This window comes from Seriola aureovittata, chromosome 17 (genome assembly GCF_021018895.1).
Source record: "Seriola aureovittata isolate HTS-2021-v1 ecotype China chromosome 17, ASM2101889v1, whole genome shotgun sequence".
NCBI lineage: Eukaryota > Metazoa > Chordata > Actinopteri > Carangiformes > Carangidae > Seriola > Seriola aureovittata.
The window spans coordinates 20,905,833-20,926,774 of NC_079380.1; the positions used below are offsets into that span (position 1 = coordinate 20,905,833).

Here is a 20,942-nt window from a genome sequence, read left to right on the forward strand (position 1 = left end):
TCAGAAAATTAAAAAAGTTATTTAATATCAAGCCGATGGAGGAATGTTAAGGGTGTTTTGTTTCTAGAGCTGTTAAGCAAATCAAATCAAAGGGTTTCATGCTGCTCAGACTGTAAATCCCCTTCAGGCAAATTTGCGTTTTGTGATGCTGCGTTATATAAATCTCCAGACCTGAACATTGTGGGTAAAGAATATAAAAAGCGCTAGAATATTGAATATCCTCCGTGAGTTATACGCTTTTATTGCATGACTGACTCACAGCAACTGCCTCTTTATGCCCGGGAGAGACACAGAGGCGCAACATTACCTAATTGTTAAGGGGAGATTATCCTGTCAGAGGGGGGCGGGGCGAGGGAGGTCAGATGATGATGATGATGGCGACGATGATGATGATGATGATGATGATGATGATGGAACAGCTAGGCTATGTTATGTGAGAGCCGATAGGAGCTTTCCTCTGGATGGCGGGGGAGGGAGGGGGGGAGGGAAGGTGGGGGCGGGGGGTCACACAGGGAGGCGGTCTCAGAAACACACACACAAACAGGGCCCCGCTGGTTCAAGTGAGGATAGGGACCGTCCTGAGCTGAACTCAACGTTACAAATAGGAGCTGCGGCATTCCAAGTGGAGCAGAGTGGAGGTGCGCCACACCGATGATAATATTAAGTAACAGCGCCGAGTGGATCTGCGGCATTAAACCAGAGAGGGAGACAGAGGAGAGCGCTTCTTCCTGCACCGGACCACAAGACGCTTGGAGACGCGGATGAGTCATGCGCACCGGCGGAGAAAACTGATCATTATTCAGAGGTAACATTATTTTTAATGCGGGATTTCCTCATATGGGAATCTTTTAAATTGTGTTTTTTTTATTTTTATTTATTTTTTTGATTATATAGGCTACAGTTGAGTAGGCTAGTATTACGCTAATTAAAGTAACAACATGATGAATTAGCCTTTAATGCCTAAATAGTCTATTTAACATGTTTTATTCACATTTTAAATTACTTATAAATGAAATAACTTCAAATGCTTTTTAGACCGCTCTCATTTCAAGCTGATGTGGGAATAAGTTTCAGTTTTCGGTTATATTGTTATAATCATTTACTCGCTTTTGTTACTGCTTATACTGAAATTTAAAAAAGAAAAAAGAAAAAAAAGATCCAGATTATTTTTAATATAAATTAAAAAAAAAAAAAAAAAAAAAGGAGGCTGGCAACTTTTTCCGGTAAGAAACTGTCAGTTGGCTGTAAATCTAAATAGTCTCTAATGCCGGTGATGCTGAGTGTATGTCAGGTCAGATCTGCCGTCCGGAGATCAGCGGTCAGACAGCGAGGATCAAGTGAAACACTCAGACCGGAAAAACGATCTCTTAATAGGGCTTAATACAGAACATGAGAGATAAACCCATAAATGTTTATTTAGGTCTCTGACTAAACACAAATGTAGGTTAAGAGCTTAACAGGTTAATGGCACATTGCGCCAGAGGTGTATTTCTTCTCGTGTTTAAAAAGGCTGCTGTCTGCAGGACTACAGTCTAGTACGGAGGATTAGGTTTGTATTCAGAACGCACATTGATCATATTGATGGTATAATGAGCCTCGCAAGGTTATGGTACAAGTCGCTCCCGTTTTATTGGGGAGATGTAATGAGGTTACATAATATCGTGTTGTAATGGCTCTTGCATAACCACTAAATCCCTCTTCTCCTTTCCTTCCTCCACTTTGGTCACTAGGTGGCACTGTTGCTGCATCAACTCGTCCCGGAGAGCCTGAGAGTCTAGCCAGCACACGGCACCACACAGCGGTCCTCTCCACTCTCAGCAGTCAGGAGCGGCTCATTCAAACCCACTGACAGGCGTGATGTTTGAGGAGGAGTCCCAGCAGATGAGGGGGCAGCAGGAGGTGGCTGTGCTCCAGCCACTGGAGTCACCTGCAGCAGTGACTCCAGGTGGAGGAGGTGGAGGAGGAGGAGGAGGAGCAGGACCTCTGTCCTTCACAGATGAAGCTGTGTCTATCCTGACCTCCAGCAGCCTGTTGGCACGCTCCCTCCTGGGTCGCACCTCTGCCATCAAACGCAAAGAGAGTCCGGCTTCCAGCCTCCGACGCAAGCGTGAGTTCATCCCGCATGACAAAAAGGATGAGGGCTACTGGGACAAGAGGAGGAAGAACAACGAGGCGGCAAAGCGCTCGCGGGAAAAGCGGCGTGTGAACGATATGGTCCTGGAGAGTCGTGTTCTGGCTCTGCTGGAAGAAAACGCTCGCCTCAGAGCAGAACTACTGGCTCTGAAGTTCCGCTTTGGCCTGGTGAAAGACCCCTCCAATGCTCCCATCTTACCCCTCACTACAGCTCCTCAGCACAACGCTCAAACCTTGACTCCTCACTATTATCTCCACAGTGGTGACGGAGGCCTCCCCAGCTCCTCAGCCTCCCATCCCAACAACCAGACAGGCCAATTGAGCGGTCGGGGCTCCAGGGATGCTGGTAATATGTCTGAGGACTCTGGCTTCTCTACACCAGGTGGGTCCAGCGTGGGCAGCCCAGTCTTCTTTGAAGACCGGCTGAGCGATCATGGGAAATTATCACCGCACAGGGCAGAGGAGCTGAGCTATGACCTCCACCACTCCCCTGCCGAGGTCCACCACCCCGCAGAACTCACCGGAGGGAAGCTGGACCACGCCGAGGCGATGAAAAACCTGCCTCACAAGCTTCGTTTCAAGACGCCAGGAGGCGGCGATGGGGCCGACGCTGCCGGGGACAACAGCAGCGCCAGACGCAGCCCCACGCTACCCACACTGGGACGAGAAGGTCCGAGAGAGACCGTCAACAAGGGACTGATTGGAGGCGAAACGAGGGCAGGGTACTGCGCTGGCCCCTGGCTCCAGCAGCTGGAGGGGGAGGACGGCAGAAGGGGGAGACAGTCCCCTCAATACAACGCCTCCTCTGCCAGCTACAGCCTCCATCCTCCGCCCACGCAAGGACAAACTGAAGTCCAGTATCAACATGAGAACACTTACCTGAAGTCTCAGCTCAACTCTCTCAGCGAGGAGGTGGCTCAGCTGAAGAAGCTTTTCACAGAACAGCTCATGGCCAAAGTCAACTGAGGACCAGTGCTGTGAGTCACTCGGTGTTTGCCAACGTCTAGACTTTTAAGGACGAAACAAAGTTTTACTGTAAGCGAGCCTATTGAAATTCAGCACAGAATCAGGAGTGTTGGACCATGCAGATATTCACAAGGACTGATCAAACTCAACTTTCAAGTCTGACTATGTGTTGTTTTTTTCTTTCATAAACTGTATTATATTGTAATAAATGTCTATAAACATTCATCTCATAACCTGCTGTCTAAAAACTACTTAATCTCAGCTCCGATCAGTGTTGCTCAGGCAGTTTTACGTGTAACAGTGTTAAGTGTGTAATAGTTTTTCGATTCCATACACTGTGACGACTAAAAAGACGACATAAAACTGTTTACATCACATCATCACAATGCAAGTTTAACTAAAATAGCCTCACTCCATTCTGAAACACGTGGTAGTGGTTCGGGAAAGCTCCATTAAATCCAGCTGGAAATCAACCAGCAGGTTGTTTAGACACCAGCGTGGACGACGTATTTGCAGTTTTGTAATTAGAGTGGTGAGACTCTTAACTGCTGACAGAGGTCTGTTAAACCCCTGTACACACACACACACACACACACACACACACACACACACACACACACACACACACACAGAGACGGAAAGTAAATACACAGAAATTAAATCAGTAGCTCTCGAAACCACCATTAGTCTTGAGGGATAGAAGGAAAGGCTTGTTAGAGTTGTTTACCGTCGCTAGTTATGTGCAAAACTGCATCATGTCATGTCTGATTTTTATTTTCAGGAGCACACACTGTAACACGTACTGTTTTGGTGTTTCACATCTTCTTCTTAGTCTCTGCTCACGCTCATGTTTGAACATATTTTATAACTGTTATCTGTACTGAGGTGATGACGAAAGTTAAACGTCTGCTGTGTCTCTGTACGTTTTCATATTAAAAATAAACAAATTTGACAGATTCAGCATTGCGGTGGTGAGTTGATCAATACTGGGGGAAAACCTTAAAAAGGGGAAGATTTAAAAGTTTGAATGTCAGCAGGGTTATTTCAGCTAGGGCTTGAGACTTAAAATTGTAAACAGAAATCCAACTTAGGAGGCATTTAGGAGGCAGGAGGTTCTAACTAAAGCTGCTACTGTGTTGCATTATGGGAACTGTAGTTTTGGCGATTGACCCTTACTTGGATTTAAAAGTCAGGAAATTGCAGCATTTGCCTCTTTGATTTTTACCATGCTGTTTTTTTCCGGTGAGAAAGTGCAATATTAAATCTGTGGCGTGTCCCTTTAAGCACCAACAGAGCGATGCCTAGCATACATTACCGTAAATCCCATCCAGCAATCAAACTAAACATTTGAAAGGGAATACACAAAGGCTCTTTTAAGCTTTTTAGCACGAGGGAATAAACAAAAGAAAAACAAGAGAAGGGGGAGGTTTGACAGACAAGTGCTGACAAATGCAGGCACAGAAGTACAGTCATACACTTGGCAGGTTTCACTCCCACAGTCTCTGCAGGAGGCTAGACAGTCTCACAACCAGACAGACAGAGACAGAGACAACGTATCTGCTATTACTCAAGCTTTGAGAGACCTTCAAAACATGAGAGCGTCAATTATAACAGCTTGAGGGGAATTCAAAGTCCAAGGAGAATGGACAGCATGAACTTCACGGGGCGATATAAACACATTCAGTCTAAATAAAGACTCTTGTGGTTCTTTTCTAATGTGACTATTTGTCATTAGTGTCATTTAAATACAGTTTTGTATCCACTAAAATCTGTTAGCACTGCTTCTAAAATCATGCCACTTTGGTGTCAGCAGAGGGCAGCACAGACGGTACCTTCAGCTGGAGCCCCAGAGTCTGTGTTTCACAATCTGCCATAAGCTATAAATCACACTATGGATCACTGCCATTTTTATTGTTCCTGCAGGTTAGCAAGTTAGTTGGCATGGAAATTAGTGATTCTTATTTTCAGCAACTGTGCACATGTATTTTTTTGTGTTTCTATGTGGGTGCATTTGGGAGAAAACGTGCAGAGGCTGATGCTCAAATACGTAAAGGTCAATTGAAATTTAGAGAAAATAAATACTGGATGCAAAAAAGATTATTTCAAGTCATTATTATATTGCTATGAGAAATTCTCCGATAGTTTATTCAGCTTGACGTGTGTCATCATCATTTTATCATGAGAGAGATGATGCTCTCATCTCTTATGCTTAAAAAGTATTCATTTTAGCTTTTCATATCCGTTAGAGGAAGCTGGGCCAAAAACAGAAATATACTGTGCTTATAATTCTTCCCAAAAACAGACCATAAACGAGCATAAATATCCTGAGTAAACTGGAGAAGCCTGTGGTGAAATGGAAAGGTAATAAAGTAGAGGCAAGACAGGCGCTGCAGGTGTAGAGCGGAGAGAAGAAGAAGAGCCTGATTTAATGAATCTACTGCAACATGCTGCTGTTACACCACTGTCCTCAACCACATCCATGCACCCATAAAAAAAAAACCCCGCAAACCCCCACAACCCCCTCTTCCCCCCCATTCTGTTCCCCCCTTTTTCTTCCAGTGAAAGGATAAAGCCTGTTGCTAGGCAGGCAGTGCGACAGTTGCCATGGGAACGCTTGCAGACATAGCTGGAAGGGGGAAAACGTTGGGCAGGGTGGGGATAAGGATGGGGTGCAAAAGGAGAGGGAGTGATGCGGAGACAGAGAGTGAGAGTAAGTGTGTGTGTGTGTGTGTGTGTGTGTGTGTGTGCGCGTGTGCGTGTGTTTATATGGGGGGAGGGGGATCCAAGTTCACGGCCAATGCCTCTGCTCCTTCAGTGCTGTTTGTCTCCTCCGGCTAAAGAAGGAAACAAAGAGATGTGAAGGAATGATCCATATTTGGTTCAAATTTCAGGCTCCACATTCAGGGTTACCCTCCGATGATGCCGTGTCACAGGATGTACGTGTGAGGTGGATTCTGAATGAATGGCAAAAAGGCTAAATAAAAACAAAAAAAAAGATGGTTTTAGCACCTGCACAAATCTGGACTAATGCGTATAAAAAGAAAAGCACGACAACAAAAAAAATGTCACTTGGCACGATTGAGACAGTGACAGTTATTAAAATGTATTCAACAACCTACAGCATGGACAAACATGGAAACAAATAATTACCATAATATCAAAAGGTGAAAAGTCCTCAACATCCTTCAAGGACACAATTATGCAGAATAATTGATGTAATTAATGCAATCTTATGCACCACACATACACATATTACTGTAATGTGCTGAGATGTGGAGCATCCGTCTGTCTGTATGGGGAAAAAACAATTATGAGAATCCAATGGCAAGTTTTTTTGAACATCCACTCACACTTTCACACACCCTTTTTTTCCGCTACCATGCAAAAAGATAGAAGAGCCTTCAAGATAAAAGGAGATAATGAACACATCCGCAGCAGAAGTCAGCCTTCAAGGCATCCATTCATGCACTTTTTTTTTTTTCCCCCCCTGTGTAAATTGCTCTGTGGATAATGTACTGCGCTGTACATTTACTGAGACGCTGAGCAGACCTTAACCACTGCTGTGCCTGGAGCAGGATGCAGGGAGATGGCTATCGGACACGTGGAGCTGCTTCAGTGATTCTCCAAACTGCACCGTTTATATTGTCTACATTGTCAAAGTGCTGTGTGCAAGTGCGATTATTTACTGCTTACCTCTCTAAAACTAAATGGGAGCCGCCTCAAAGCATTTTTTGAAATAATGCATCTGTTACGCCCTCTCCTAGGGTGAGTCTCTCTCTGATACAGTCCCCTGCATGGCAGCCTGATAGATAACCATTCAGCTGCTCACTCAAAAGCAGGACAGCGTTTAAATCAGAAAGGGTAACATTAACAAAACAGTTTAACACCCCTGATCTTTGTGTGTGAATCTCCTCCACGCTTTGTGCCCGCCCCGCACAACTGACGCACATTCCTGCTTGTGATCACGGTGAATCAAAACACGCACCTTGGTTACACAATGTGGACACATTCAGTCCAGTTTAACAGGCTTATTCAACAGTGCGACAGACGTAGCTTCAGCTTGTTGTGACAGTACAACAGCAGATACCGTGAGTGCCGGGCCAAGCTTCCATAATGATTAAACCAGGTGTCTGTGTCACAATATTTAATCTTGAGTTGAAAACACAATGACTAGTTTATACAACAAGTCATTTCCTGATGTGGTTATACAGACACACTAAGTTAGTGCGTTAGTGCCAGAGGGCGGGGGGGGGCAGAAAAAAAAACTCCCAGTTTGACACACATATGTAGGTGAATACTTACACAGGGTGTGGACCCACTCAAAATTCTTGCAGTCATGTTCACCGTGACCTAAATATGATGGAGCAGTGATATTATGTTTCACTACTGTATCCAACTATTCTTATATCAACCAGGTAGAATCTATATTATCATCATTGAATCAATATCATTTGCAAAGTAATAAATATATTGAGTATTTCTATAATACTTTGCAGTTGCTTTACATTTATATGGCAGTTAAATTAAAGGGTATTTTGCAAATTTGAGGCGGCTGTGGCTCAGGAGGTAGAGTGGGTCAACCATTAACCAGAAGGTCGGTGGCTTGAGCCCCGGCTCCTCCTTCGCATGTCGAAGTGTCCTCGGGCAAGATACTGAACCCCAAGTTGCCCCTGATGGAACAACCATCAAATAAGACATGAAAAGAGCTATATAAGTCCAGTACACCACAACTTTTTGAGGGTATAAGGATTCTGTTATACCTTCAGATGGATCCAGGCTAACAGTTCCCTCCGGTTTCAGGTCTTTGTGCTAAGCTAAGCTACCAGGCTGCTTATATTTACTGACAGACATGAGAGTGGTATTTAATCTTCTAATCAAACTTTTGGCTAGAAAGCGAATCAGGATTTCCCAAAGTATCAAACTATTCCTTTAACCTGAAGAAGAAACAAACAGGAAATAGCTCAGTGTTGCACTGAAAGTCACGTGGCCGTGTAGTAGATAAAATTAAACCTGTACAAATTATGAGAACCTGTTTCCACTAATCACCGACAGTAGCTTTGGCTTTGTTTTTATGTGTGTTCTCCTGGCATGGCGCATTTTTAAAATATATTGACCTTATTATTGGTGTCATTGGCCCTGAACTGACTGAGTCTGGCACGTAGCCTAGTCCCTCCCCCGTCAGGCCTTTCTCCTCCCCCTGCGCTCCCCCTGCGTCTCCTCTCCTGCAACAGGATTTGAAGGCGAGGAGAGAGGGAGGGGGCAGAGCCAAGAGAGAAACAAAAAACGTGACTAGGCACCCAAAGCGTCCTGTTATGCAACAACTGACCTACTAACATACATTTAGAGACTCTGAAAGAGAAGGGGAGAGAGAGAGAGAGAGAGAGAGAGAGAGAAGGAAGGAAATAGAGAGAGAGAAAGAGAGAGAGAGAGAGAGAGAGAGACAAATATGACATGAGGAGCGTACTGAAAACAAGCGGCACTGTGTTCACACTCTCGCATTTACCTGCACTAATCGGAGAGCTGGTGTTTTGAAAGTGTCGATCGGCGTGTGAGTGTATATGCGTGTGTGCGTGTGTGAGGGCAGCAAACCGGCCACCGATGCGCAAAGCGGATTGTTGGACAGGATCAGGACCCTCTGTGGATTGTCACTTTTAAACAAAAAGGGTAAGTGTGTGATATTATCATTATTATTATTATTATTATTATTATTATTATTATTATTATTATTATAATTATAATTATTATTAATAATAATAATAATAACTGCATCATTACAGCCATATCTGATGGGGGATGTAAGACACGGGCTTTTCTGAATAACTCTCTTTCTGCATTGTGGTGAGGAGTTGGTCGCCGCTCTCACTCCATGAGTGTTTGTTTTGGTGCCTGGGTGCGTTTTTCTCAATGTCAAGGCGAGGCTGTTTTCACCCTCAGTATAGACTGGTGGAGCTGTGTGGGGGGGCTCTCTGTGTGTTTGTGTTTTTGTGAGAGAGAGGGGGAAAGAGGGGCTGGTGGTGGTGGTGGGGTTGGGGTGGGGGGTGGTGGCCGGAGGTTATGGGATTCCTTCAGCAAAAAAAAAAAAAAAAAAGGTGGAAACACACGGAGGCGAATGTGGATATTTTGGAGCGGTGCCACAGTTGTAATGAGGCTGGGTCAACACATCCGCGCTGTGGTGTTCTGGTGCAAACCCCAGGCATTGTTATGGTGCTTTTAAGGGTCCGTTTATCCCAGGGTCGCTTTAGTAATACACCTGCTTTCATAACACGCGTGGCACAGATGAATGTTATTTAATATAGACCTGAATTGAGTGTGCCAAGTATATGTGCTGCTATTATTATTATTGTTATTAATAATCATTATTATCATAACCACAATAGCATTATTATTATTATTATTATTATTATTATTATAAGGCTATATAAAGAGAGTATTCCATGTTAGTAGCCTAAAGTTCAGTGTCAGGTTTATATGAATGTTTGTTGCAGAGAATGTGAACTGCGACTTATTTATACTCGGCTTCTTTTGGGTTAGTAGGCTAGTCCGTGCAGACAACTGGAAAAATCCCATGCAAACTCCGAGGACACACTTCTCTGTGTCACGTGTAGCTGCTCTTTGTAAAGGTTAACGCGGCTGTGCAGCCTTAACCCTTTAGTAGGCGAGCAGTCTGAAGGAGCACAACACAAACCAGAGCGCAGCGACAGGCATGATCGAGGCATGATCCGTCCATCCTTGGATACATGTGGACCGTCAGTTTTACTTGTGCCTCTTTTGTTTACAACCACGGCTCGGACTGCCGGGAGCCAGAAATAGAAAGGATGGAGAATGGTGAAGTTCACGGGCTCTGCTGCTGAGGGCAGCCGCTGCAAGGTGAGGTGTGGATCAGAACATCTGGATCAGATGTGGGTCAGATGTGTTACTGTAGATTCCGGATCAGCTCTGTTCACTGCTACAATACAGATGAAAACGTGTTGATTGTTCGCTGGGTTGCGTCTAATTTCTGAGACAGTGGGTTGAATTTCGTAGCACAGTTGGATTCATACAGTCGCCTCGGATGACTGAGGATCCGATTAAATATGCATGAAGACGATTTGTCAGACAGTGCAACAAAGGACGCACGCGGAGTAAAATATTATTCACAATGTGTTGCTTCGTGAATTTTAAGTGATTGCTTTTTCTTCGCTTTGTGTCCAACCGATCCGAGGGCGGAATTAAACAATAGCTTACATTATGGCCTTTAATTGAACTTGAGCGGCTGTAACAACTCCGCCTGCATGGCTGCGGTCCAGCACCGGTCCAGTGCTGCTGGAAATGTTGTCAGAACTTACAGGCTCATATAGATGACAAAGACACAGGGGCGACTTTATGTCTTCTGTGTGAGATTTTACATTTTATTTTGAAATAGGAGCCTGATCTTGGCTTTATTTTAAACACCGGCTTTGTGGTTTATACACTGCACGTGGGCATGGTCGTCCCCCTCCTTCTCTTGCGGCTTCCCTCTCCAGTAATGGCATGCCTGAAGGCAGCGCATGCAATAACAGTTTATATTCTCACAGAGAGGCAGTGCGAACAAGTGCTTTTCTAGATTTCAAATTAATATGTTAAATGATAATGTGAAAGTGTCAGGACAGCCTGTCTCTCCTCAGTGGAGCATGACTCTGAGCATTTTACGCATCGTAAATTGTGAATGGCGAATTTGTATACAGGCCTGCCGTGTAGGAATCACTGAAGAGGTTATGAAGGTTGCATAATAAATGAATTAAATAATTAAAATGGATTATAGAATGGGGCAGATTATGCAATCGTCGGAAACCCATAGTCTGTGGCTATGCAGCGCTGCGCTTTGCTGCGGAGCGGCCGCTGCCAATTGGTTGGCGCGCACACTGGGTCTCTATGCCAGCTGAATGTAGGTCACATTAGCCCTGTGGGAGGGGGGAACGAGGCGCACAACCGCCGCTGACTAGAAAGGCAGAATCAAAACCCCACCAAAATAAATCGTCGCCCCGCCATAACAAAGAAACGAGGCAGGCATGCAGAAGAAGGAGATAACAGCCCCGCGCGACCCACATAAAAACCACTTCTCTAAAGTTGCACATTTACTGAAGAAATAAAAGAAAACCCCCTTTTAAGTATTTTCAAGCATATTGCATCACTGCTGTGAACTGCTGAGACAAGTGCTCTGTGGTTATTTAAGTCTGATCGAAGCGGAGTCTGCGTCCAGCTTTACTAAATAAAAACCTGGGAGGGGAGTTCATGGTCAGGAGCGTGGAGCTGTTTCCATCCTGTCCCACTTTGTGGCCTCTTGACTTTCTCGGGGTTTCCTGGCACATGTAAGATGATAAAAGATGAGGGCCGTGCTTTGTTATTGCGCTGTGGTTTGGAGCCAGCACAGAGGCGAATTACAGCATTTAGTAGGCCAAGGGAGCACATGTGAATGGTGCAACACATGGACTGAGTCACTCCGCTTTTTTTTTTTTTCCCTTTTCCAGAGAGAGGGGTTGATATGGCTGTGTGTTCGTGGAACAAGGATCTAGCTTGGATAGGACTCCGCCTTACTGGCATGCCGCCCGATTTTTTTTTTTTAGGCCCCCACCCTCTTTACCTCTTTTTCTTAGGAAGCTAAAGTCAGTCCTCAGACTTGGTTTTAAAGCAGACCCCACCCATGACCCCCAACCTTGCACCACGCGCCATACATTATATTCTTTCCCAGGAGAAGGGAGGGCAGGCGGGCAACAGTTTCATCATTGCCTTCTCCACTGAAACATGTGCCCCCCCCCCCCCCGCTCCCCTTTCCCCCTCCTCTCCTTTTATTTTAAACCTGCTCCCATTTCCTGAAACGCTCCACGGAAACACGTGCAGAGGGTTTGAACTCAGTCCACCGTTTCCAAAGCTCATTGCCACATTTAGACTCCTGTGGTGTGCGCCCTGTGGTTGTGTGAGCGAGTGCAACTTGGATTCTTTTACGTTGCTATCATTCCACAAGTGCCACAGAGACCTAGCGATGACACGTGAAGAATATATGATAAATTGCAAAGAGTAATCGAGGTCAGGGGAATGTAAGGGCTGCAACACACTGCAGGTTGGCTGCTTTCACTGGGATCTATTTGTATATTTGAGCCGGAAAATTTAACTCATGCACGCAGATTAAAAAAAAAAAAAAAAATGGCTGCATCCTAACTCTGCTTTTGTTAGCCGTGATTGATTTGCCACGTTTCTGCTGCTGTTGCTTTAAGCGTCTCGGGAAATGTAAAATCTGTTGTAATTGTGATGACAAAGAGGTTGAATGAAACGGATTACAGCCTGAACTTTCGTTGGTTCACGTGGTTGAACGCTGGGGGGGGGGGGCAACAGAGGGAGAAGACAGACACAAACGCACGGTACAAAAGCGAGAGCCACCGCTGTGAGTTAATTAAACACAAGAGTTCATTCATGTGTCTGGGCTCATCCCGGGTGTAAGGGAGAGATATGTAATATACGCACTCTGTGACGTCAATCATCCTGCTTTTCGTTACAACACCTTGTTTTCTCACCAGCTGGTTTTGACCATGTCAAGACACTGGGTTCAGAGCAAGGGATATGTCCGATATGACTGGCTGCCCCCTTCTGTTTCCCCCCCTTTTGTTGCTATGGGTGACACATTCCTTCCATTGATGCAACACCAACATTGTCACAATTGCCCCCCCCCCCCCAGCTACACAATAATCTCATCTCATCCCTTTCTTTGTTTTAACTCTCCCTCATTGATTCCCTCCGTTTCTTTGTCTCCACTTCCTCTCACCTCCATCTATATTTAGACAGTGCTCTAATTTTCCACGCCTCCTTCTTCTTTTTTTGTTCTCACATCTCTTTTTGTCTTTTTGTCTTTTTTCTTTTCTTTCCCCAATATCCCCCCCCCCCCTCTTTTTCTCTTGCTGCCTCACCTCTTCACGGCTCGGCTGACCTATATTCCAGCGAGCCGTACAGTGGAAGCAGCAAGACTTGTGTTTACAGAGTGCAGTCGGTCCCCAGTTTCTGGGTCAGTGGGCCACGCTGAGAAATAAAAGTCTCTCCCCTCATTCTTTCTCTCTCATGCCCAGCAGCCACATGTCAAAGGCTCACGGGGATAACCTTAAACTATTCAGCCAAGCAGGGGAAAAAAAAAAAAAAAAAAATCCAGACAGCGGCGTCTTCATTCCTAAACAAAAATGATAGACGTGTAATCTAGATTGTTAGATTAGATTAGATTCTTTTGAGAGAAAGTAAAAACCTGACGATCCAGTCTGTTCTGTCCGCTTTTGTCTGTATTTTAGAGCTGAGAGAATTCATACTCCTCCCTGAAACAGGGCAGAAATCCATATTCATTGGCAGGATACGCCTGTAGTTACGTAATGGTGTCAGATCGTGGGGAAGAGCAGAGTCGAACCAGTGTAAACACCTTTCCAGATTATGAGATTACATATTCAGACAGTGTAATACCGCTTATGCAGTTTAACCTTGGAGTGCAGATGTTGAGAAACACACATTTAATGGCGCTGGTTAAATGGATGGGAGATATTGTTGCTGCATTATTATGGATATATTCAAATATACAGAGAACACCACTCCATATGTGAGGAGATACTGCTGTCACCACATGTCGTGCAGATTGGGTCATCTGCTCATCATAATATCACTCATTTCAGACTTTTAATGATTTTTACATTAAATAGGACTAAGAGCATACAGTCATGCACAGTAGCACCATCCATGCTAACATGCCGACAGTGCTAACATGCTGATATTGGCTGATGGGAGTGTCGTTAGTTTGTGGGTGTTCGATCCATCCAGCGGTTGTCGAGCAACGCGAATGTCACAGGAAAAAGTTTTTGGCGTCAACCAAAAAGTCATTGCGATTTGGGCTCCATGACTTGTCTTGTACAGAACTCATCCATTCGATAACTGCTGAGATATTTCAGTCTGGCGTAAAGTGGTGGATCAAGCGGCAGTCTGACAGAGTCATCTCTAGAGCCGCGCCGCTTACATGACTAACAGCGGAGCTTTTCTGTGTGATTCATCGGTGTTATGCTCTAATAACAGCAAACATCTTGTCTGGGAGCACACCTGTTCAGCTCATTATACAGCGCTCCCTGCTGCTTGTGAGCTCTGAGCCACCGATCTCCATACTTACGAGACTGTCCAACCACTCTTGTGTTTTACCCAAATGTTATCAGGCCGCGTTATTCCTGCCCATGTCCCGCCTCCTGCCTCCTTTCTTTCCAGGGGCCCTTGACCTATATTTATCAATGTCCCGCCTCCCAGCTGCCCCCACACCTCCAAATCTCTCACTCCAGTCTCAGCCTCTTTATCCTTGACCTGCACCGGCTGCTGCCTTTGTCTGCCTTATCTGCTCACTCTGCATCATTGATTTGGCATTGAGTTATTTTGGCGAAGAATGCTGCCACATTCCTCTGCGGATGAACGCATGGGTGGTGGGGGGGGGGGGGGTTAGCGCTCTCTAAGCAGTGTTTGTGGATGGTGTTTCTCAGCGAGAAAGTGGTGGGCTGTCCCTTATGGAGGTTTTTTTATTGTAAAATGCTCTAAAAAGGGAATCAGGGAACCCCATCGGCATCTGACTCACCCGTTGCTCTGTCTGGTCCAAATTCTCGCCAGACAAACCAAAGGAGCTAATCCTTATACACTCTAGTTTTGTGCTCTCAGCATGCATCACACTAATGTAATTTCTTTAGTGTTATAATTACAATAATTATTAACAATAATTTTTATTTAATTTGTGCAGTATATGCCAGTTCTAATTAACAGTCTTTTATTTTTCCATTAGCTGCCTCAAAAACTGTGGGCTCAGATCTGAACACTACTGGGAGACAAAATGAGACAGGATCATCAGCCTTGCAATGAACCCAGTGCCCACATTACATCACAAAAGTCAACATCAACATGTCAGGCTACGGGGTCAGGGGTCAAAGGCTGCAGACAGAGCAGATCAATAGTGGGGTTAAAAGGTCAGACAGTGAGGTCGTTGGTTGCCAGGAGCGACGCAGTCAGTAAAAGCCAGACATGCCAAAGCAGCAGAGGAAAGCTGTACAGATGTAGACATGTGTCTTTCATCACCATCTATGTTAAAAGAGAAACATCATTAGGAGAAATTAGTTAAAAGAAATAATCGTAAGTCTGATACATAATGCATAACGGCGCACGAGCGGTCCACATGGATTAATGTGTTCTTTTTTTCTGTTTTTATCTCTGCAGCCTTTCATCTTGCAGTCTACTGCGGAGAGCGGAGAGACAGGCAGAAGGAGGGAGACCGAGAGCGAGGCTCCCCAAGAGACTGACACGCCGAGGTAGACGGGCCGACCTACATCCTGCTGTTTGTGTGGAGATCTAGGACACTTCTCCGCCAGCTTAGCTCAGTGTGCTGCTCTTACGCTAAACCTCTAACCACCAACAGCAGAACAGCAGGAGGACGAAAAAGAAATTGGCCTCATCCACTCAACTTCGTTGACAAGGAACTTTGTGCTTTTTCCAAGACTGATCTGATCCACTTAGGGTCTGTGATTCATTGGAGAGATTGGACACTGAACTAAAAACCCTTTCAAGTGGATAAATGAGGGTTGCTATTGTTGAACTCCAGCTGTTCTTCATCTTTTTAACTAATTTGGACACTTGACTCCCCTCTCGTCATAACTAGACCGAACCTGCAATAAAGAGACTTTTGGAGAAAACTTTCGAAGGTGTTTCATCGCCACCTTGACCTTTAACCTGTTTTTTTTTCCTTAGTCGCCCAAGCATAATTTCAAACTGGCTGCCACAAGACAAGAATGGAAAATCTGACGTCAGCTCTGAAAACATTAAACAAGAATTCAGGGAATAACCTAAACTGCCTTGACACATTTAACGGTTATGAAGAGTCTCTTCCCTCTATCCAAGGGACTCCAACTCGCCTAGGGCGCCTCATCAAACCGAAACCCAATATGACCTGCAGGCGAAAGCGCGAGTTCATCTCCGATGAAAAGAAGGATGCCTCCTACTGGGAGAAACGTCGCAAGAACAACGAGGCTGCCAAGCGCTCCCGGGAGAAGCGACGTCTCAATGATATGGTTTTGGAAAACCGTGTCATTGCACTGAATGATGAGAATGTGAGGCTGAAGACTGAGCTGCTCCAGCTGAAGCTGCGCTTTGGCCTCATAAGCACTGCTTCGTACATTGAGAAGAGTCAGCAGATTGGTGCGGGCAACAACACAGGAAATGGAGGCTCATCCTCATCCTCCACTAGCCAGTACTACTCCAGCGGTTACTCTAGTGGTTCTCAGGTGATGATGGGCTCCGACTCCTCAGAAACAGAGCAGTCAGGACGCAGCGAGAGCCACAGGCAGCTGGTGAAATACTCTCCACGTGGTTCCCTCTCTGACATGTCCGACGGCTCCTCCAGGGACAGTCCCGAGCCAATGCCCTTCGAGATCAAACAGGAAGGTGACAGGCTGGAGATGGACATTGCCAATGGCACCACAACCCAGATCATGTTTAACATCCACCGCGGTCTGGCCTCTGTACCCACTCACCACCAGATCCAGCAGCATTCTCAGGACCTGGAAGTTGCATATCACAGCCAACAGCAGCAGCAGCAGCACCACCTTCACCAACAACAACAACCCCATCAGGAGCCTGTTACAGCTATCAACACTGTTAACCAGACAGCCCCTCACCCACCTGCTGCCCAGAGGAGCGTCATTCTGTACGGCTCCAGCAGTGCCTCTTATCCTGTGGACGTCGACATGCAGGCAGCTCAGAAGCAGAGCGGCGGCGGCGGCAGCAGCCAGACGTGTGTCAGTCGACTGCCCCAGTCCATTACAGAGAGCTCCACAGAGACACTGGCTGAGGTGACAGAACAGCTGGAGAGGAAGACATTAGACTCCCCTTCGTATGAGTTCTCAGACAGCCGTAATGAGGCTGGAGAGAGACAGGTGTACAGAGTTTGCCAACTTCCCCAGCAGCACCTGCAGCAGGAGCAGCATCAGCACCAGCAGGAGAGCGATTCGTCTGCAGAGCTCCTCCACAAACAAGCGGAGGGGCTCAACCACTCGCACCTGTACCACCATCTCCAGCACCCTCATCATTCATACCTCAGTGCCCAAGACGAGGAGCCACCTGTCCTTACCTACGAGGGCGGGCCCAGGAGTGAGGCTTACTACCAAAGCCAATCAAGCTCCTCGAGCAAAGACACGTCATCCAGCGATGGAGATCCCCGCAGCTCCGACAAAGATGCCTCCACAGATGATGACGAGTCCCCCTCCTCGTCCTGCTCAGATATGGGCAGCTACCACAACCAACATCACACCAGCCTCCACCAGCCTGCCTCACCTCTGCCGTCCTCCCAGGGCTGCTCTCAGGCCCATGGCCGGGATCCCCAGGGGGAGGTGAAGGGCACAGCGTTGCCCCACAAACTCAGGCTCAAACACCGGGCCATGAGCACCGGGAGCAGCGGCGGCAACTGTTCCGGCCACGAGTCCCCAACCACGCCTCCCTCTGCCACACCGCCTCCCCTGTCCCAGCACCCATACTTTTCCCTCACTCCACAAACGAACAGTAAGCGGGAGAGCCCGGGTGGGCAGGGGGCCAGGAAGGAGAGTGGGAAAAAGGACACAGGAGGACGACGAAACAAGAGGCGAGAGTAGGTGACATTGACTTTTAGGACTTGTCACAACTTAAGAGACAATTTCTCCTCGAAGAATTACCCTGCCATCATGCCTTTGCCCTATAATCAAACCCCCTCCCTTAAGCCCTCTGGACAGTAATCAGGGCTTTTCTACTCCCCTACCACAAACGTCACCAAAAAGGCTGGACATCTTGTAGGGCTGTATCATATTTGTATATATTGTACAGATTTTTCATTTCTTACATCCTCTCCATACTTACAAAGCACTTTTGTTTATGCGATGAGAGGAGGAATGGAACTGCCTGCTTTTTCTACTTTTGTCATCCAACAATACCACAGCAGAGTACATCAGCAAAAGCACATTATGATCACATACAAACGAGATTGTGAGGAAAAACAAAAAAGTTCCAGGATTTATCAGTACTATGAATTTGGTACATATCCGACTGTAGACGAACATACACGAGTATGGCTTATCTGCCTTAACTAAAATCAAATGCAAACGTACACTGGGTACATTCCCTCGACCAAAGAAGCACCAACACCACCAACACTACAAATATCAAGTTCCATACCTCTTCCCAGACCCTACCTCTACCAACCCATACTCTCCCCAACCATCTCCCATTATTTCACAAAAGATCGCCATCACCTTTATTTTTTAAGCACTTGGTTTGTATATTACTGTGATATATGAATATATGTATCTATTATAAATATATATTTTACAAAGAAATTTGAATACAAATTCAACAAAAACGCAACAAACCTGCAACGGTAAAAGAGGATTTTTGAAAGTGACCATCCTAATATGAATCACAATCACTGTACAGCCACATTGTCTTCTGTTGTTACAGGACCCATTCAAATTAAAATGCCTCTCTCTTGATTGTTAAGCTTTAGCATTAATCATTTGTTAATGCCCTGTTTACACAGAAATGGCCGTCCAGTTTGGAGCGCCAACAGCACTGAATGGAGAACATGTTGTTTCCTGAGGCAAAGGCCTCATTAAAATGTTTGGATTTCTTAACCTTTAACCAGCCTTTAAATATTCGGTGGAATTCACCAGCTGCAGGCTAAAAGCCTTTAGTTTATTTGAGCTTTATCAACCATATCTTGTTGTTGTTACCATTTTATTGGCCCAATGTATTTATTTCCCTCTTCTCCACACGCCCATCACTGTAGAAAAGCCCACAGGAACATAGACGGAGAATGTGTACAGACCTTTTTAGATACATACTGCAGCCTTGAGTTTCAATTGTTAATGTAGGCATGGGATGCTTGGGGGCAAAAGCAAGTTCCTCTTGTGTAAAACACCTAATAAGACCTCCACAGATACTGTACATTTACTGACGAGAGATGAGGTTTTGTAGTGTGACCAAGCATGACCTTTGAGGTTCATGCTGGATCCCAGATAACTGAGTTATTATGAAATAGAGACCAAGGCGATACCAAATCTTTCTACCCCTCCAATTAGAGCCACTGTTAAAAAAATAATCTGAGCTTAAATTAACGAAGGACTCCCCTTGTTTCCCATGTGCCTCCATTATTAATTTCAGGGGTTATTCATCCCTGTCTCATGGTAGTTCTGCTACTAGGCAGTGATGAATTGCCTACACTGGATTCTAGTTTTTAAAAGTCTATGTACCACGTTTGGCTTTTTGGTGCTTGTGTATAATTGTAAAGTTCCCCCTCCCCCCTGGACAACACTGTAACGTTTATTTCATTGGTTTTATATCCTCTTTTTCGTCGAGGTGTTGTTCTGTTTTCCTCTATACTGTGTCTTTTCTCCTATTGACTGTGATGACATGTATTTGCCTCATTCCTCCTCCCCCCTCCCCCCTTTTTTCAGTGTGTATTAATCAGTAATGTTTGTGGTTTTGCTGATGGTTTTATGAAAAAGAAAAAAGAAACAGGCAAAGATAGAGTGGTGTTTAGAGATGGTGGTTGGTCTGGTTGGTCATTACCATCGCTTCCTTTTTGACATGAATATGTATGTAAAGACACTAACGTTCATTGTGGAAGATGGGAGCATTTCAAGATCGAAAAACAAAATAAAAAGAATGTTGACCTATCAACATATCATGAAAAGAGCCTGTTTTTCTCTGTTCTTACACCAGCGTTTGTGTGGTTCAGTACGATGAGAATTACACACACACACACACACACACACTTGACATTGAACTGAGCAGCCATTTCAATCCGTCTAAGACTCTTTGGTTTTAAGCAGCACAGACTGTCAACATAGCAATCAGCCCGTAGGCAGCCTGACTCGTCATGCTATCAACTGTGGTGGTGATCTATAAACCTTTCTCCAGAACCGCCAGTTAGGTAATACATTACTCACTGATTGACATAAGAGAATGAATCACCATTAGCAACCAAACAGAATAAATTAGGGCAATACAGCATTACAACCACACTCAGTTTTAGTCTTTCTTAGTTTCTTTGTACTGTCGGCGTTGTTATATAAAGACTCAATATATAAAGATTCATTCAGCTTTAGACCTTTCTGACTTTTCTCACTAACTTGAGATTTAGATGAGAGCAAAGCTTGACAGGCACACCCTGTTTCCATTGTGCAGAGATAGCCTTGTATAGAGCTTTCCATTCCCCGTGGGCCACTCGCTCTTTTTGGCATCGGAGCCTAATCTGCAGCAAGAGGGGCTTCGCAGTGACACACTGACACACTTTGCCCGACGGGGCCAGCAAAACTCACTGGCAAGCTCGTCTGATGTAACAGTGGCCTACTTCTGCAAACAGACACGAGCTTTATGCATGAAAGTGTCATCGAACATTGCACTCACGTTACCCACACACCCTCACTTAGGTATAAACTCTTCTGATTACAGCCTCGGCATTCGAGACACATGTTTAAACCTCTTGTTAGTTTTGACACACTTTCCCTGATCTTGAGTTGGAGCATAAAGAGGACTCAGGCTGAAAATGAATTTAAAAAAAGCTCTGAGATTGTAAAATACCACTCCACTCGAACACACCCTCGTTCGGGCAGAGAGACACACTGGCCCACAAAGCCAGGGGATTGGCCTGAACAGGTGTGCCCCACAGAAATCCAGAATATTTATAGCAGAGGAGCGACACAAACCGGACTAAACAGACTAAACCTGTCTGAACTGAGAGAGTCAGCGCTGTGCGATGTGCTGGACAAAGCCGGGGCAGAGCCAGTCTGAGCCCCTGACTGCTGCTGCCAGCTCAA

General features: G+C 45.4%; 2 protein-coding genes across 3 annotated transcripts; both read left to right on the plus strand.

Moving 5' to 3' along the window:
* Nucleotides 1-504: 504 nt before the first annotated feature.
* LOC130185719 (nuclear factor interleukin-3-regulated protein-like) lies at nt 505-4,056 on the plus strand. Its single transcript, XM_056402328.1, has 2 exons — nt 505-805; nt 1,731-4,056. The coding sequence occupies exon 2, from the start codon at nt 1,858-1,860 to the stop codon at nt 3,097-3,099; it is 1,242 nt and encodes a 413-aa protein (XP_056258303.1). The 5' UTR covers nt 505-805; nt 1,731-1,857; the 3' UTR covers nt 3,100-4,056.
* Nucleotides 4,057-8,361: 4,305 nt separating this feature from the next.
* On the plus strand, nt 8,362-19,818 carry LOC130185125 (putative cyclin-dependent serine/threonine-protein kinase DDB_G0272797/DDB_G0274007). 2 transcript variants are annotated; one of them, XM_056401393.1, is made up of 2 exons: nt 8,362-8,763; nt 15,322-19,818. In XM_056401393.1, exon 2 carries the CDS (start codon nt 15,891-15,893, stop codon nt 17,742-17,744), a length of 1,854 nt encoding a protein of 617 aa, XP_056257368.1. In that variant the 5' UTR covers nt 8,362-8,763; nt 15,322-15,890; the 3' UTR covers nt 17,745-19,818. The 2 variants fall into 2 exon arrangements, with proteins under 2 accessions (XP_056257368.1, XP_056257369.1); XM_056401394.1 differs by lacking the exon at nt 8,362-8,763 and adding an exon at nt 9,156-9,966.
* Nucleotides 19,819-20,942: the final 1,124 nt, after the last annotated feature.

Coding starts and splice junctions, on each gene's coding strand:
- LOC130185719 (XM_056402328.1), top strand. CDS start 1,858: ATGTTTGAGGAGGAGTCCCAGCAGATGAGGGGGCAGCAGGAGGTGGCT.
- LOC130185125 (XM_056401393.1), top strand. CDS start 15,891: ATGGAAAATCTGACGTCAGCTCTGAAAACATTAAACAAGAATTCAGGG.